The 17,296-nt window shown below is 42.4% G+C and overlaps 1 protein-coding gene across 1 annotated transcript in view; it reads left to right on the forward strand.

The window, feature by feature from the left end:
* Positions 1–1,602: 1,602 nt before the first annotated feature.
* CYP2R1 (cytochrome P450 family 2 subfamily R member 1) overlaps positions 1,603–17,296 on the forward strand; it is an 18,982-nt gene continuing 3,288 nt past the window's right edge. Inside the window, exons 1-4 of the mRNA XM_024757036.1 lie at positions 1,603–1,827; positions 10,041–10,182; positions 14,219–14,851; positions 15,591–15,920. Of these exons, the coding sequence (XP_024612804.1) occupies positions 1,603–1,827; positions 10,041–10,182; positions 14,219–14,851; positions 15,591–15,920 (1,330 nt within the window). The remainder of the gene's footprint in view (positions 1,828–10,040; positions 10,183–14,218; positions 14,852–15,590; positions 15,921–17,296) is intronic.

The following is a 17,296-nucleotide window of genomic DNA, read 5'->3' on the forward strand; positions in this document are numbered from 1 at the left end:
AGGAAACTGATTCTTCTCTAGAGCCTCTAGAAGGAATGCAGCTATACCAACACCTACCTTTTAACCCAGTAAGTCCCACTTTGGACTTCTGAGCACAAAATCTATAAGATAACAAATTTGTGGTTTTAAGGCACTGTAGTAATTTGTTACGGCAGCAGTAGAAAACTAATATAACTCCTTATCATCTGATCTAAGCTCAAATGTCATCTTCTTAAAGAGACTTTTCTTGACATCTCTCACCTGCTAAACGATTTCCCCATGCCCAAGCATTCTCTATAACACACTTTTATTTTCGTCTGCTAATGACTGTCTAAAATTATTTTATGTGTTTATTCCTCCTCCCTCACAAGAATGTAAGTTCTAGGAGGGTAGGGACTTTGTTGCTCTTTTCACATATTATCTCCATTGCTTTGGATAGGACTACATGGTGGACATTTAAAAAACACCTGCAGTGACAAAGTGAGAGAGTGGCATGGACATATATACACTAACAAACGTAAAATAGATAGCTAGTGAGAAGCAGCCGCATAGCACAGGGAGATCAGCTCTGTACACTGTGATCACCTAGAGGGGTGGGATAGGGAGGGTGGGAGGGAGGGAGACGCAAGAGATATGGGAACATATGTATAACTGCTTCACTTTGTTATAAAGCAGAAACTAACACACCACTGTAAAGCAATTATACTCCAATAAAGATGTTAAAAAAAAAAAAAACACCTGCAGTGTGAATAAGCCTTAAGCTAATGAGGACCATAACACTCTTGCCACTGCTCAATCACAAAAGGCAGCTGTTAAAAAGAGTCCCATGCCCAGTAGGTCCTGTGTTGCAAGGAACTACCCAATACAAAACAGGAATAGAAACAGAAACAGCAAATAGAAATTTCCAAGTAGGCAATCACTATCCCTGGGCAACTGTAGACCAGAGAGTCTTCTGTGAGTGCCAAGAAGTAACCAGTTGGGAACGACCAGAAAGCTGTGAAAAGATATGTAATTAACTCAGGTTGCCTAAATATTGTGCAATTACAATTCATAAGGGATCACATGTAAAAATACCTCATAACATAGGACAAAAGAATAGATGAGTAAAAAAAGGATAAATAGTGAGATTATTTTCTTTTTATATTGATGGGTCAATTCTTTAACGGAGATTCTTAAGATTACCAGGTTTTGCTAAAGACTGCAGTACTGATAATCTCCCCAGTTTTCCAGTCTGAAATAAGCAGACCTGGCTCCTAAAAAGATACCCACAGAAAAGGCTGGCTGCCTGGGATGCAGGATCCGCCTGACCCAGTGAGGTAGGCGGTGCTGTCACGTCTTCCAGCCCCAAGTGTCAACACCCCGGAAGAGGCCTCCAGGCTTTGTGCCCAACCAGCTGGGGATTGCCTAGAGCCGCGCCCAGATCCATAGGGCCACCCGCCCTCCGCAGAGCAGACTCTGACCAGAACAAAGGCAAGAGTAACTGGCCCGAGGGCCCTACGCTCAGCCAGCCAATGGCCATGGAAATGGGGCGGGACCACGGGGTACCGGGCCAATACGATGCGGCGGGGTTGGAGCGCTCGCCGGGTCCCGGGGCGGTGGGGTTTCGCAGCCCCAGCCTGGGCTATGTGGGAGCCTCACGGTGCTGAGGCGTTCGCGGCTGCCCTCGGAGGCGCCCTCTTCCTGCTGCTCTTCGCGCTGGGGGTCCGCCAGCTGCTGAAGCAGAGACGGCCGTCGGGCTTCCCCCCGGGACCGTCGGGGCTGCCATTTATCGGCAACATCTACTCGCTGGGCGCCTCGGCCGAGCTCCCCCACGTCTACATGAAAAAGCAGAGCCAGGTGTACGGCGAGGTACAGCCGACGGGCCTCGGGCAGGGAAAGCTCGGGCCTTCCTCCCGGGGTGAGGGGATGACCCACGCTCGTGGGTGCGAGCTGTCTGACCCCCCTCTGTGTGTCGGCAGCGTGGAGGGGAAGCTGGCTTCCCAGGCCCGGGGTCGAGGTACTCCAGCGGCGCCGCTGGGGGAGGGAGAGCCCGGCCAAGCCGCGCGCCCCTCCCACCTGACGCCCGCGGGGTACTGGCCGGATTCTCCCGCCCCCGAGGGCGACGAGGTGCCGCTCCCGCGCCTGCGCAGTGGGGCCTGGGTCCCGCGCCGCAAGCCCGGTCGGGAGTGACGGGCGTTACCCTCAGCGCTACCAGCTTGTAGCGCCCATGGATGTGCACGAAGTTCGTAGGTTAGCTTCCACCCACGGCTTCTCTAGAAAACCAGGCGTCCGAAATCTAGGACCGAGTTAATGGTTAATAGGAGGTCGTTGGATGTTTGCGTTTTAGAACAGCTGGTGTAGGCGTCTGCCGAGAGGCTGAGAGAGCGCAGGTGAAGGCCTCTGGGAAATGACCGTGAAAGGGAGAATGAGCTGAGTGAAAATTAGTGCGGAGTCGCAGTGCCGTCCTGTCTGCCTGGAGCCAGGAGCGTCCCCGCAGCAAACACGGAGACTGCGCCGGCCGTGGGCCAGCCTCCCTTGCAGTGCGGGCGCCCGGGCGCAGGTCCTCTGGTCCCCTCCCCGTTTTACAGAGGAGGAAACTGCGGCATAGACCAGCTGAGTGACTTGCAGGCAGCCACGCCGCTGCGAACTAGCAGGGGAAAGGCCAAAACGCTAGCTTGTGTTTGGAAGGGTGTCCTGACCTCGAGGAGGCAGAAGTTTCCAGAACACTGGCACTAACACGGCTCACTTGTTTCCTTTTGAATCCATTCTTTTATAGGAAACGACCAGCCAGGCTCTGCCAGGTGCTGGGGAGAGATGAAGAAGGCACAGCCCAATTTTAGGTAGTTACAGTCTAGCCAGAGAAAAAAACTAATCTAACGATCGACCACAAATTGTGTTTTGAAGGAAAAGTACCGCAGGGCTGCCTGGCAATTGCGGTGTTTCAGGTTTGGGCTTACATCCGTATTTAAACCAGCTTTTACAATAATTATTCTAGGTTTCTGCAGTTCCCTGATGGTATATGTCGCTAAAGGGAGGCTGGGCTTAGATAAAGCAAATTGTGTAATTCTTAGATACTGTTTTCCACCCTCCAGTTCTCAGGAATTGAGTGTATTTCCATGATTTCCATTGAATATATTTGATCTCTGGTGTTCAAAGCAGCATTAATATTTAGAGAAATCATAAGATGTGAAAGCGCAAGACGAGAGGTTGAGTCCTCTTTCGTCAGGTAAAACTTGACCTTTACTTGTCTGAATCTTAAGGTTTCGCGATATGCGTAATGGTAATAATAATAACTGAACACAGTTAAGTGCTATTCAGATGTTCTTTGAGTAAATGTTAGTTATTAATTACAGAACAACTTATTAGGCCTACAAAGTAGAAAGTGTTTTTAGACCAGTTATGTGAAATGGTGTCATGCAGAATAGGGAACTGTTTTTCATACGTAGATATTTGAACTGAAATGAACTCTGTATTTACTATGAACGTTCTTTTGGGAGAGGGGTAATTTAGTCTTATAATAGACTGCAAATTATAAATGTGCTGGAAGACTGTCATCTTGGCATAGGTAGATCTGGTACATTGGATAAGAATTTGGCATGAGTAACCAGTTTTATTGCTAGTGCAACTATATATTTGAGGCAACCTTGGTTCTTTACAAAGAGGTCTTTTTACTGAAGGTGGTAAAATTAAATAGGGCTAACCTGTGCTGTTAGGTATAAGAGGAGCAGAGGAAAAAGAAAAAGGAGCAGAAATGGAAAGGATGTATGCATTGAAGAGTAGACATGGTTTGAGTAACTCAGTTTTAGACTTAAGTTGAAAACCACCTGATGTATTAACCCTTTAAGCTACTTGCTCTTTATCTTAGTTGTGAAACACCCCTACAGTTCTCCCATTGTCTCAGAGGTATTTTCCAATTCTGACAAAGTCTCAAAGTTGGTATTGTTGCAGGAAGGGAGACCCCTTCCAGGGCCCCAGAGTGGGCTCTTGTCTAGCACTAAGAAATGAATTGTCTGAGGAGACATATGTGCTGACAAAGCAAGAGACTTCATTGGAAAGGGGTGCCTGGGTGGAGAGCAGGAGGGTGAGGGAACCAGGAGAACTGCTCTGCCATGTGGCTCGCAGTCTCGGGTTTTATGGTGATGGGATTAGTTTCCGGGTTGTCTCTGGCCAATCATTCTGACTCAGGTTCCTTTCTGGTGGGTGCGCAACTGCTCAGCCAAGATGGATTCAAGCGAGGAGGATTCTGGGAGGTTGGTAGGACATGTCGACTGGCATCTCCTCTCTCCGTTTGACCTTTTCTGTATTCTTCCGGTTGGTGGCTTGTTAGTTCTATGTTCCTTACCAGGATCTCCTGTCATAAAATAACTCATGCAAATTGTTACTGTCTTTGCCTGGCCAGGGCGGGCAGTTTCAGTCAGTGTTTCCGCTAACAGTATGAGTTGTTAAAATACTATACCTTTTTTGGAAGTGGAAGGAAACTATTATCTCCTGTACTTCTAGAAGGTTGTGGAAAGTTGTTTATATGTCGTACTTATAAATACAGAATCTTATTTTTCCACTGTCTTACTTGATGATCTGGAGATGTGTACTCAGAGAAAGCAAGCCCTGGACTTTAAAATTGCTTATAAGAAATGACAGTCCCTTCAAGTGACACCTACTTTTATGAAGTCTGTGAATTCAGTTCTCCTTCATAATTCTTGAAAGGAAGACAACCGGTGCTCAAGACTTATACAGTCATTTTAAAGACAATCTTATATAGAAATGTATCACACTGAGACTTAGCATTTCCTTGGAGATTCACTCTGAATGCGTAAGCTTCTGCAGTGACTAATGTTAACCCAGATTTCGAGAAGCATTCCCTAGCTAGCAAAGCTAGCACAAGGAGTTTTTACAGATTATTTTCAGGTAATGCATGTAGGGATAATAAAATAATTAATTTGAGGCATGTGGAGTTGACAACCTATAATTTATTTATACAGTAAGTGTTTATTGAGATTTAAGCAAGGCATTGAATTAGATTCCGTGGAGCGTTCAAAGATGAAAGAGATGAAATCACTGAATCTAAAGAGTTTATAATTTAGCAGGCAAGCAGAAGACAGGAATATGAATGCCTCTGGTTTTAGGTAGTATTAAATAAGTGCCATGGGAGCTTCTGAGCATGTGCTGTGGTGGTTCAAGGGAGAAAGAGAAAGAGAGTGCACCGAGAAAGGCTTCATGGAGGTTGGTCCTTAAAGATTTGGTGGGGTTTGGACGGTATGGCAGTCAAGGTAGGCATTCCAAATGAGAAAACAGCCCAAGCAAATGTTGAAAAGTGTGTGGCAGTTATTTATCAGTTTTCATCAACAGCACTTTTTACATTCCTCTGTTATTAGCACTTAGCCCATAGTGTTGTAATAATATGCTTAAATGTGTGTCTCCCCCACTATTCTTTAATTCAGCATATATTTATCAGTTGTTATCATATGCTATGTATTAATACTATGCTAGATGTGAAGATTTAGCAATGAACAAAACAGGTGAAAATCCCTGCCCTCGTGTAGCTTACACTCTACCAGTGGAGGGGAGGTGGGGAGCAGGATAGGGACAATATAAACACAATAAATATATAATATGTTAGAGTACAGAGTAAGAAGTAAACTAAATTAGGGTAAGGAAAATGGAGAATGCTAGGGGGTGAAATTTAAATGGGTTAGAGCAGGCCTCACTGTAAAAAAAAGGCGTCTTAGCAAATATTTGAATGAAGTGAAGGAGCAAGGTATGGGAGTATCTAGGGGAAAAACATTCCAGGCCAAGGGAACAAGTACAAAGGCCATGAAGCAGGAGTATGCCATGCTGAGAATCACTTATAAAGAGACAAGTTAAGAGGCTGTTGAGATAACACAGGGGAGAAACGAAGGATTAGAGTGTTAGTGACGGAAGTGGTAAGAAATTGTCATATCCTGTCTGTATTGTTAAAGTTGAAACATCGTGACTGCTAAGCAGTGATGTGGGGCTTGGGTGAAAAATGGAGTCAACATGGGCAGCTCAGGACTTCCCTGGCAGTCTGGTGGTTAAGAATCCGAGCTTCCACTGCAGGGGGTGCAGGTTCAATCCCTGATCAGGGAACTAAAATCCCACGTGCTGCGGTGTGGCCAAAAATAACCCCAAAAAACAAAAACCATGGGCAGTTTGGGACCAGAATATAGCTTGAAGGATGGCTGGAATGATCATTAACTGAGATAGTGAAAAATCGTGGGTAGAGCTAGTTTGGGAATAGGGCAAAAGACTTGAAGATCATAGACTGACTTCTAGAAGCTGTTTTATGTGTACCTGTTTCCATCTTTGCCAGCATCATAACTACCCCATAATAATAATAAAAATTATTGAATAAATTAAAAAATATATAAAACTAATCTTGGACACTTCCATAGATTAAAGCAGCGTAAGGATGAATTTTCACAATTTGATTTACAAACTTCTACCAAAAGTCCTTGAAAAGAGCATGTACCTGAATAGATGCTAGCTCAAGTAACAGTTTCCCCAGTTTTCACCGTGAAATAGAGGACCATCTCATTTTTGAGTAAAGGTGGATTGTATAACAATGTTCTCAAGTTATGGCTCCTAGTTGGTTTTTGCAATCTCTAGTGTCCACAACCTGACAGCATTACCCTGAAATTAACTCCCCTGTCTGTTCTGCCTTCCTATTAACAGAATTTGTAATCCCATCGTTGTGAAATCGATCACAAAGTTGATTTAATCACAAAGTTGGGGATTTTTTTCCTGCATCAGGACCACTGCCTATTCACTAATACCCTTCGTTATTGTCTCTGCTTGTGATACTGTGATTTTTAATAAATGTGTATTTGGTCTTTGTACCTTTCCTGGCACAAGCTCCCAAAACCCTTGGAACTTCCTAAGTGTTGAGAGTGGTAGATGCATCTTTTGTTATTCATAATAAGCCCCTTTCACCCACCTCAGAGTTTATGTGAATGTTAATGGAAAGCCCTTAAGGATGGGAGCTTGTTGCCTGGAGAACCAACCAGGATTAGAGGGTTGGAATTTTCAGTTCTACTCATCTTACCTCTGGGGAAGGGAGGGGGGCTGGAGGTAGAGTCAGTCACCAGTGGCCAATGATTTGATCAATCATGCCTAGGTAATAAAGCCTCCATAAAAATCCCTGAATTATAGGGCTCTGAGAGCTTCCATGGTGAATTGGTGAACACGTGGAGGTGAGCAGAGGCTAGCATGCCTGGAGAGAGCATGGAAGCTCTACACCCCTTTCCTCATACCTTGCTGTTGGACTGCACCCCGCAGGCTGGCAAGGCCTGTACTTGCCCAGCTCCAAGACTGAAGAAAGAGCCCGGAGTCAGCAACGTAGACATCAATGGATAGGGATCTTACGTAACTGAAGCAAGGTCCTGGAGCGATACCCCACCGTGTGTGGCAGGTGGAAGGCAGGACCTGGCAGCAGGGGAAGGGAGTAGGGGATTACCAGTTACAGGGGAGTTGATTCAGGTTGCTTCATTGGTTATCAGGTACACTAGCAGAGGGGCACGCCCCTCGCTGCCCCTTTGATAAGAACAGTCAGTAGCTGGAGCCTGGGGCAAGTATGTAGGAAGGTCAGTCATGTGAGTAGGGTATAGGTGAAGCAGGCATTGGTTAAGCAGGGTGATATACAGAGAGCAAGAGAACAGCCATCTTGAGTGGCCTGACCATACACTTGCCCTATGCATCTCTTCCATATGGCTGCTCCTGAGTTACATCCTTTTTTAAGAAACCGGTAATCTAGTAAGTAAAATATTTTATTGAGTTCTGTGAGCCACTCTATCAAATTAATCAAACCTGAGGAGGAGGTCATGGGAACCTCTGATTTTATAGCCCTTTGATCAGAAGCACAGGTAACAACCTCGACTTGTGATTGGAGTCTGAAGTGGAGGAGCACTCTTGTGTTATTGAGCCCTTAACCTGCGGAATCTGACACTTTCTCCTGGTAGATAATGTCAGAATTGAGTTAAATTGTAGGACACCCAGCTGGTGTCCCAGAATTGCACACATCTGGTGTTATAGGTGTTGTAGTGGAGTACTGAGAGTAGAGGAGACACACAGGAGGAGGAATTTTTTCTTTATATCTGCTTAAAATTACGCTTCTGTGAAAAGATTTTAAGACCATCCCATTACTGCTTTGGGAACTGAAAGAGCCCCATCTTTGCTCAGCTGGTAACCACTTCCTTTGTGCTGAAACTCTTACACTGCCACTTTTGACTAATAACTTTACTTGTGGCAGGCAGTCCATGCTGCTTCCCAAAGTTCTGGATGTACCTACTGCTCAGTTGGCAGGGCCCATCCTTGTGCCAAAGACCCTTCTCAGCTGGTTGATTCTTTACTACTTGGAGGTCTTCATCACTTTTGCTACTGTAACTACTTCTGCTGAACTTCAATTCTCTGCTAAGTCTCCTGGTACCTCCCACCCCACCCCCCAAAGTAGTGTGAATCATAGCTAAATCTGTTCTACCTGTTTGCCCAGAGATGAGGCTTGACTCAGTGTTTTGGCTCTCAAAAGCTCTCAGCCACCCACTGAGAGGATGGGGATAAGCAATCTTTGCATCCCACTAATAAGGCAGCATTGTTCCCTAGGCCTCTATATAGGGCTAGCTAGAATAGACTGCAGGAGGTGTGACGTTGTAAGTGAACCTGTGGTGAAGCACATGAGAAGCTTCAGCAAGGAATAGGATGGATATTCCATCTTTTAGCTGAGGGGCAGCCGCCTGTGCCAATGTGGTGGATGCCAGTCCTCCAAGGTCAAATTCCCTTAGGGCCCTCTTTGTTAACTTCGTGGAATTCAGGGGCCCAAATAAATAAGCCTGTGAGTTTCAGTATGTTTTGTTGAGGAGAGGGAAATTTTCCCCTCTGCCCCTCTTGAGTACTTTTGGCCGGACTAATAATAAAATTGACACAAGACAGATTAACAGGAGAAAAAGAAACACATTTGACTCCATGCACAGGGAGGTTTCACAGACATGGGATGGAGGAAGTGGCCAAAGCAGGCAGATTTTCTACTTCTTAGACAAAGAACCAATAAATTTGCAAAGAATTGACAGGACAAAGAAACTTTGGTTTTGGGTGCCCAATTGGTGAAGAATCTAAAGAGAGTTTGTGCTTGGGCAGTACATTAAAGAAGTAACAAGGTTTGTTTAAAAAAGGATTCTCACCCCCAAATTCCCTATCTTTGGCAATAAGGGTGTCCTACCTCCAGATGCATGGAGTATACCTTTCACATGAGAGATTTATTTCCTGCTTTCAGGGAGACAAAAAAGAGAAAGTGTCCCTCTTTTTTTTTTTCTTTTTTTAAAATTTTGGCTGTGCCGAGCAGCTTGCATGATCTCAGTTCCCTACTAGGGATTGAACCCGGGACACAGCAGTGACAGCACCAAATCCTAACCACTAGGCCACCAGGGAACTCCCTAGAGCATCCCTCTTGCGTTGGCCATTTCTTCAGTAACTTTAATTCAAAATAATTAATATGCCATTGAGGCATATTTTGGGGTTGCATATCCTGGGCCCCAACATTTTATACCTCAAAAGTTGTCTCTCAGGCCTTTGACAATCCCCTCCCCTACCTAAACCTGGAATAATAAATGATGTGTAGATGGAGCCACTTCCTCATTCATCTTGGAAATAAACAGATTCTGAGATATCATTGAATGTTTTGAGTTGGAATGAATTTTAAAAGAGCATAAATATCAAGTATTTCTTGATTTTCTGTGGCAGCCCTGAAGCCCAAAAAGTTTAAGGGTTCTGCCAGGTGTCCTGTATCTGTTTAATGGCAAAACTTAAACTAGAACCCAGGCCTCCTGAGTCTGGTACTCTTTTCATTACACCATTTATAAGATTATGTCTTGAGCCACTGAATGAGTAATGAAATCATGGTCTTTGACGTGCCTTGTAGAGAGAAGGCACTCTAAACATTGTCAGCTGAGTAATAAATGCCAGCATTTTCAGGGAGTAACAAATACTGGGAGAGCTGGACTTAGTATATGTGGATTTCTATGGTTATATTTCTCCATATATTTTGCCATTTAAATGTTTTTCTTTTCTTCTCAAAGATCTTCAGTTTGGATCTTGGAGGTATATCAGCAGTGGTTCTAAATGGCTATGATGTAGTAAAGGAATGCCTTGTTCATCAAAGTGAAATTTTTGCAGACAGACCATGCCTTCCTTTATTCATGAAGATGACAAAAATGGGAGGTATGTTTATTTTCACCTACCTAATGATTTACTAAGCTATTTTAAATCACATTTCCTTTTTAAAAAATATTTATTTATTTATTTATTTTTGGCTGCATTTGGTCTCCATTGCTGTGCACGGGCCTTTTCTAGTTGCGGTGAGTGGGGGTTACTCTTCGTTGTGGTGCGCGGGCTTCTCATTGCAGTGGCTTCTCTTGTTGCAGATCATGGGCTCTAGGCACACGGGCTTCAGTAGTTGTGGCACATGGGCTCAGTAGTTGTGGCTCACAGAGTGCAGGCTCAGTAGTTGTGGCACATGGGCTTAGTTGCGCTGCGGCATGTGGGATCTTCTTTGACCAGGGCTTGAACCTGTGTCCCCTGCATTTGCAGGCGGATTATTAACCACTGTGCCACCAGGGAAGTCCCCACATTTCTTATTTTATGTAAATTTAGTACATAGAGATTGGATTCTGTTGTACTGATTAACAAGAAAGTGTTAATTAGTTAATTTAGGTTACAGACCCTAATATTTGAGAACCCTTCAGGCTGCATTACATTCATATTTTAGGCCAGTACATACTAATTCTACTGTTGTAATCCAGTTCTAATAAATATTGTAAATAATGTTTTAAAGAATTAGCACTTAATAATATGTGCAGGTTTTGTGAAACAGGTTAAGAATACATACACATGTACACATACTTGAATCAAAAGTATCTTTGAAGCTAGTCTTGAGTGCTTGGTGACATTTTACTATTATTTTACTTATAAGCTTATAGACCCTGAAACAGCCTTTCTTTACTAATTAATATGATATGTAAATGAAGAATTGTAGGTTTGTGTAAAGGACTAGTATTCTCTATGGTTTAGTGTTGATCAGTGTCGGATGATTGCATATTCAACAAGGGAGAAAGGCTGAAAGTTAACAGAACGGATGAGACGAAAGCAGCAACAGAAAGCCTAAAATAGAATGTTGACGTCAGATACATCCGTTTTCATACTTAATAGTATAAGAGAGTTTTTATCTCCAAAATTTTCCAGTTCAATGAGAGCTTCACTCTTCATTTGAAAGAAAAATTCAACAGTATCTTGGTTACGTAGACTAAAGAAGACATTGATTGAAAAGGAAAAACATAAAAATTAACCATATATTAAATTGCAAAGCAAATCAATTAATGCAAAGAAAACACCAATTTTAAAGGCCAAATTCTTAGGCCAGGGCATGATGACACTTGAAAGCAATAATATAAATAAAAAGCAAATCTCCAGCTTCTTAAATACTCTTCCAAGTAATAATTAGGCCAAAGAAGAAATTATACCACAATTATAATAGAAGACCTTTAAAGAAATTATGAAAATGTATGATGTGATCAGAGTAATATTTAGGATAAACTATATGTTTTTTGAAGCTATAAACTTATCATTTAGACTGTTTTTATCATAAAGAAAGAAAAAACATGCATTCAACTTAAGACTTTTAAAGAAATAGTAAGAGAAAAAATAAGTAGAAAATTAGATGTGTTGGGCTTCCCTGGTGGTACAGTGGTTAAGAATCTGCCTGCCAGTGCAGGGGACACGGGTTTGAGCCCTGGTCCGAGAAGATCCCACATGCCGTGGAGCAACTAAGCCCGTGCACCACAACTACTGAGCGTGCGCTCTGTGAGCCACAACTACTGAGCCCATGAGCCACAACTACTGAAGCCCGTGTGCCACAACTACTGAAGCCTGTGCTCCTGGAGCCTGTGCTCCGCAACAAGAGAAGCCACTACAATGAGAAACCTGTGCACCACAACGAAGAGTAGACCCTGCTTGACGCAGCTAGAGAAAGCCCGCGTGAAGACCCAACGCAGCCATAAATAAATAAATTTTTTTTTTTTTTAAAAGAAAGAAAATTAGATGTGGTTTCTTTTTTTTTTTTTTTTTGGCTGCACTGCCCAGTTTGATTTAAAAAATATTTATTTATTTATTTATTTTTGGCTGCATTTGGTCTCCATTGCTGTGCACGGGCCTTTTCTAGTTGCGGTGAGTGGGGGTTACTCTTCGTTGTGGTGCGCGGGCTTCTCATTGCAGTGGCTTCTCTTGACCCAGTTTGCGGGATATTAGTTCCCAACCAGGGACTGACCCTGGGCCCTCAGCAGTGAAAGCATGGAGTCCTAACCATTGGACCACCAGGGAATTCCCTAGATGTGTTATTTTAAGATGCATATGCACTGAACTTGGAAGTGGGAAATCAGAGCCACCATAAACCCGCTGTTTGAATAGGAAAAAGTGGCCCTTTAGGCGGGTTCAGCCCATGCCTGGGCACACAGACTGGCCAGTATAGGGTTATAACCAGGCTCCTGTGTACCTTCTTGTGTGTAACTGTATGCATATATTATGCACATGTATCCCATATGCATACATTTCTCTTGGGCTTGCTTTTATCTCAGTGCCTTTGCACTGGTTCTCTCTACCTGCAGTGATCTTTCCCTGGATATCTGCTTGACTCACTCCCATCTCCTGTGTCTTTACTTATGTCACCTTCTCACTGAGGCTTTTCCTGACCACCCTATGTCTCCTTCCTTGCTCTATAATTTGTTTGTCTCTCCTCACTAGTATGTAAGGCCCATGAGAAATAGCCATCTTTGCCTCTTTTATTCACTGATATATCTAAGACACTTTAGCTCCAGAAATACATTATGTTGAATGAATAGTCATCTGGGAGTATAGAAAAGAGAATGGAATATGGCATATAAAATTGCTGCACAGCGTTAAAGACCCCCTTATTTATGGTTAATTTCATCATAAGTTCCAAATTCAAAAACTGTTGCACAAAAGTTGTTGAAATGTAAATTACATAGGTACTTCATGTAGACAAGAGAACATGACATTTTTCATCATAGGTATACCTATGTACCAATTATGAATGAAATTCCAAGTAAACTACACGTTACAGAAATATATATGCGGAAGAAGTTTTTTTCTTGATAATCGATTTAAAGGGAAAATATTCCATAGTAGACATATCAGAACAGCAGAGTATACTGTGGAGACTGAGATTTCAAGGCAAGCAATATCAACATTAGAAGTTTGAGTTTCATGTTTGTCCCCTTAGTTTGGGCTGCTGTAACAAAAATATATAGACTAAGTGGCTTCAACAACAGACAGTTATTCTATCAGATCTGGAGGCTAGGAAATTCAAGATCAAGGTACTAGCAGAACAGTGTCTGGAAAGAGCCTGCTTCTTGGCTTGCAGACTGCCGTCTTCTCCTTGTATCCTCACATAACCAAGAGCAGTCATCTCTTCCCACATCCCTTCTTATAATGGCACTAAAGCTCATTCATGAGGGCTCATTACATAATTATTTCCCAAATACCTAATTTCCTAATACCATCACATTGGGGATTAGGCTTCAACATTTGAATGTTGTGGTGGCACAAACATTCAGTCCCTAGCACCTGCTTTTGGCTTGAGTATTTCCACTATGTTGACACCTCATTCAGGCCATCCTTGCCACTTCCAGTTATAGTATTAGGTAACATATGCCTTTAATGGGAGGAAATTTGTATTCTAAAATCTAGTCTCTTAAAGCAGGAAATTTCTAATTCGAGAAGGATGATTTCTCAGGTATGTGTTTAGTCCAGGATAAAATTTTGCCCATAGAACACACAGTCATTCGTCTTTTGTAAATTAGGCTTATAATAGAAGTTGGATAATAAGGTCACCCAAGGCCTTGTTCACCCAGGTTGAATTACAGAAGACAGTTCAGTTTCTTGTGGTGGGAGATTATAAGTCTTTTCTGCCTGTGCCCAGATGAGAAGTATGGATAAGCTTTATCTGTTTATAATAGTCCATGGCTAATGAGGAGTAAAGAATAGAGCTTAACTACTGGGTCTAGTTTTAGTTTTATAGAAAATTTGGAGAAGAATGAATAACCGTCTTTTTTTTTTTTTTTCTTCCCTGCATAGTATTTTTAGCTGTTAGATACAGGGATGTAGGAATGATAAAAAATTTTTTAATAGTATCATAGAAAGATAATTTGGAGAAGAATGACTAACCATCCCTTTTTCTTTTTAGGCTTACTCAATTCCAGATATGGCCGAGGATGGGTTGATCACAGAAAATTAGCTGTAAACAGCTTTCGCTGTTTTGGATATGGCCAAAAGTCTTTTGAATCTAAAATCTTAGAAGAAACCAAATTTTTCATTGATGCTATTGAAACATACAATGGTAGCCCTTTTGACTTTAAACAATTAATAACAAATGCCGTTTCAAACATAACCAATCTGATAATTTTTGGACAACGATTCACTTATGAAGACACTGATTTTCAGCACATGATTGAATTATTTAGTGAAAATGTGGAACTAGCCACCAACGCCTCAGTCTTCCTCTATAATGCCTTTCCATGGATTGGCATCTTACCTTTTGGAAAACATCAACAACTGTTTAGAAATGCAGCTGTGGTCTATGACTTTCTCTCCAGGCTTATTGAAAAAGTTTCCATCAACAGAAAGCCTCAGTTACCTCAGCATTTTGTTGATGCTTATTTAGATGAGATGGATCAAGGTAAAAATGACCCATCATCTACTTTCTCCAAAGAAAACCTGATTTTCTCGGTGGGTGAACTCATCATTGCTGGAACTGAAACTACAACCAATGTGCTACGGTGGGCAATTCTTTTCATGGCCCTTTATCCTAACATTCAAGGTAAGGATTCCAGTGATCTCAAGGTCTGTTCTTACATTTAAGGCTCACACATGTTTTAGAGTCTTTGGCCTTGTACAAGGTATTCTATTTAGGAACTCCTGCTGTGCTATCCAAAAAGAGAAGCATTGAATAGCTATAAGGTTTTCAAAACTGTTATCTAAATTCGTATAAAAACCTCAGAGATGTCTTATAATACCTATTTCATAAATGAGGGAAAAGGCTGAGTGACTGATTTGCTCACTCCCTTCCAGTGCTAAGCTGGGACCTGAACCCTGGTGGTGGTGGTGGTTGTTGTTTTTCGGCTGCACCACGCTGCATGCAGGATCCTAGTTCCCCAACCAGGGATCGAACCCGTGCTTGCTGCAGTGGAAGCATGGAGTCTTAACCACTGGCCTGCCGGGGAAGTCCCAACCCTGGTTTTTTTTAATTTAAGTTTTTATGCTTCACTCTTTTCCTTGCTGAGAGTGTTGTTATTCTAATTCTAGATTTGTTTAATTTTTATTTTTATTACTTATAATGTGTTTTTCACAACAAAATTACTTAGATCATTGGGTACTGGTTGTATAAGATATGTGGCACATATTTAAGTAGAACTTCCAGATAATGAAAAATCTGAATCTGGGTGTACCCATACCTTGTTGGCTTACTACAGGTTATCTTTTGTTTTATCCTAAAGGGAAATTACTTTAGATATAATTCTAAGAATTGCATAATAACTTGAACACTTTTTCTCTTACAGGACAAGTTCAGAAAGAGATTGATTTAATTATAGGACCAAGTGGGACACCTTCTTGGGATGACAAATGCAAAATGCCTTATACTGAGGCAGTTTTACATGAAGTTTTAAGATTCTGTAATATAGTGCCATTAGGGATTTTCCATGCAACCTCTGAGGATGCAGTTGTACGTGGTTATTCCATTCCTAAAGGCACAACAGTAATTACAAATCTTTATTCTGTACACTTTGATGAAAAGTATTGGAGAGACCCAGAAGTATTCTATCCAGACCGATTTCTGGACAGCAGTGGATATTTTGCCAAGAAAGAAGCTTTGGTTCCCTTTTCCCTAGGTAAGAGAACTTTCAAAGGGGCATAACTTTAGGAAAAAGTATAATGCTGATTTATCATGTATAATACCTTAATCTGAAGCATTCTCTTGTAGAGTTAATATCCCAACTCTGAAAACAGTATTGAATCTTATGGGAGAGAATGGTTTAATTAGAGCTCATTAACACCTATTTCTACTCAAAATAAGCCATAATTTAACAGCTAGAAAGAAATTGATGAGAAGCTCTGGCTTTTTCTGAAACTTTCTTGCTTGTGGATTTTGGCTTGTAATCAAAACTTGTAGAGCTAGAAATCAGTAACAGGCAGCTTGAGAGACTGAGACCCAGGGACAGGAATGGCATCATAACTTGAAGTGAAACTAGAATCTAGCTCTCTTGGCTCTCAATTCTTATACCTCATCTCCAAAAATATTGCGTCTCCTGTGAACAAGTACACGGATCACGAGACCCATGGAAGATGGACTGGAAAAATCCTTTCACTGGGGAAGGGTACACATGCAGTCATTTGAAATGAAATGAACTTCTCCTGGGTCAAGAGAACAAAGTGTCACACCTCACATCTTTCATGGCATATCTCAGGCTCTGTTGCCACATGCAAAGGAAGTGGAGAATAGAACTAATGAGCTTACAACAGTACATGACCTTACAAAAGAAGATGAAGAAATGGCCTCTGGGAACCAAAGTGCCAATTTCTATTCTTTGTGGCTTAAGAAAATCCTTTAATAAACATAACTTCCAGGCTTCCCTGGTGGCGCAGTGGTTAAGAATCCACCTGCCAGAAGACCTAAATAGACATTTCTCCAAAGAAGATATACAGATTGCCAACAAACACATGAAAGAATGTTCAACATCATTAATCATTAGAGAAATACAAATCAAAACTACAATGAGATATAATCTCACACCAGTCAGAATGGCCATCATATAAAAAGCTAGAAACAGAGGGAAGATGGTGGAAGAGTAAGACGTGGAGATCACCTTCCTCCCCACAGACACACCAGAAATGCATCTACACGTGGAACAACTCCTACAGAACACCTACTGAACGCTGGCAGAAGACCTCAGACCTCCCAAAAGGCAAGAAAGTCCCTACGTACCTGGGTAGGGCAAAAGAAAAAAGAATAAACAGAGACAAAAGGATAGGGACGGGAAGCAGTTTCCCCAGGAGAACGCAGAATGGCACACCTCAGGCTGGTGCAACGTCATGCTCGCCTCTGCCGCCGCAGGCTCGCCCCACACTCTGTACCCCTCCCTCTGCCCGGCCTGAGTGAGCCAGAGTCCCTGAAGCAGCTGCTCCTTTAACCCCATCCTGTCTGAGTGAAGAACAGACGCCCTCCAGCGACCTACACGCAGAAGCAGGGCCAAATCCAAAGCTGAGC

The sequence above is a fragment of the Neophocaena asiaeorientalis genome, unplaced genomic scaffold (genome assembly GCF_003031525.2).
Source record: "Neophocaena asiaeorientalis asiaeorientalis breed wild unplaced genomic scaffold, Neophocaena_asiaeorientalis_V1.1 scaffold504, whole genome shotgun sequence".
Lineage (NCBI taxonomy): Eukaryota > Metazoa > Chordata > Mammalia > Artiodactyla > Phocoenidae > Neophocaena > Neophocaena asiaeorientalis.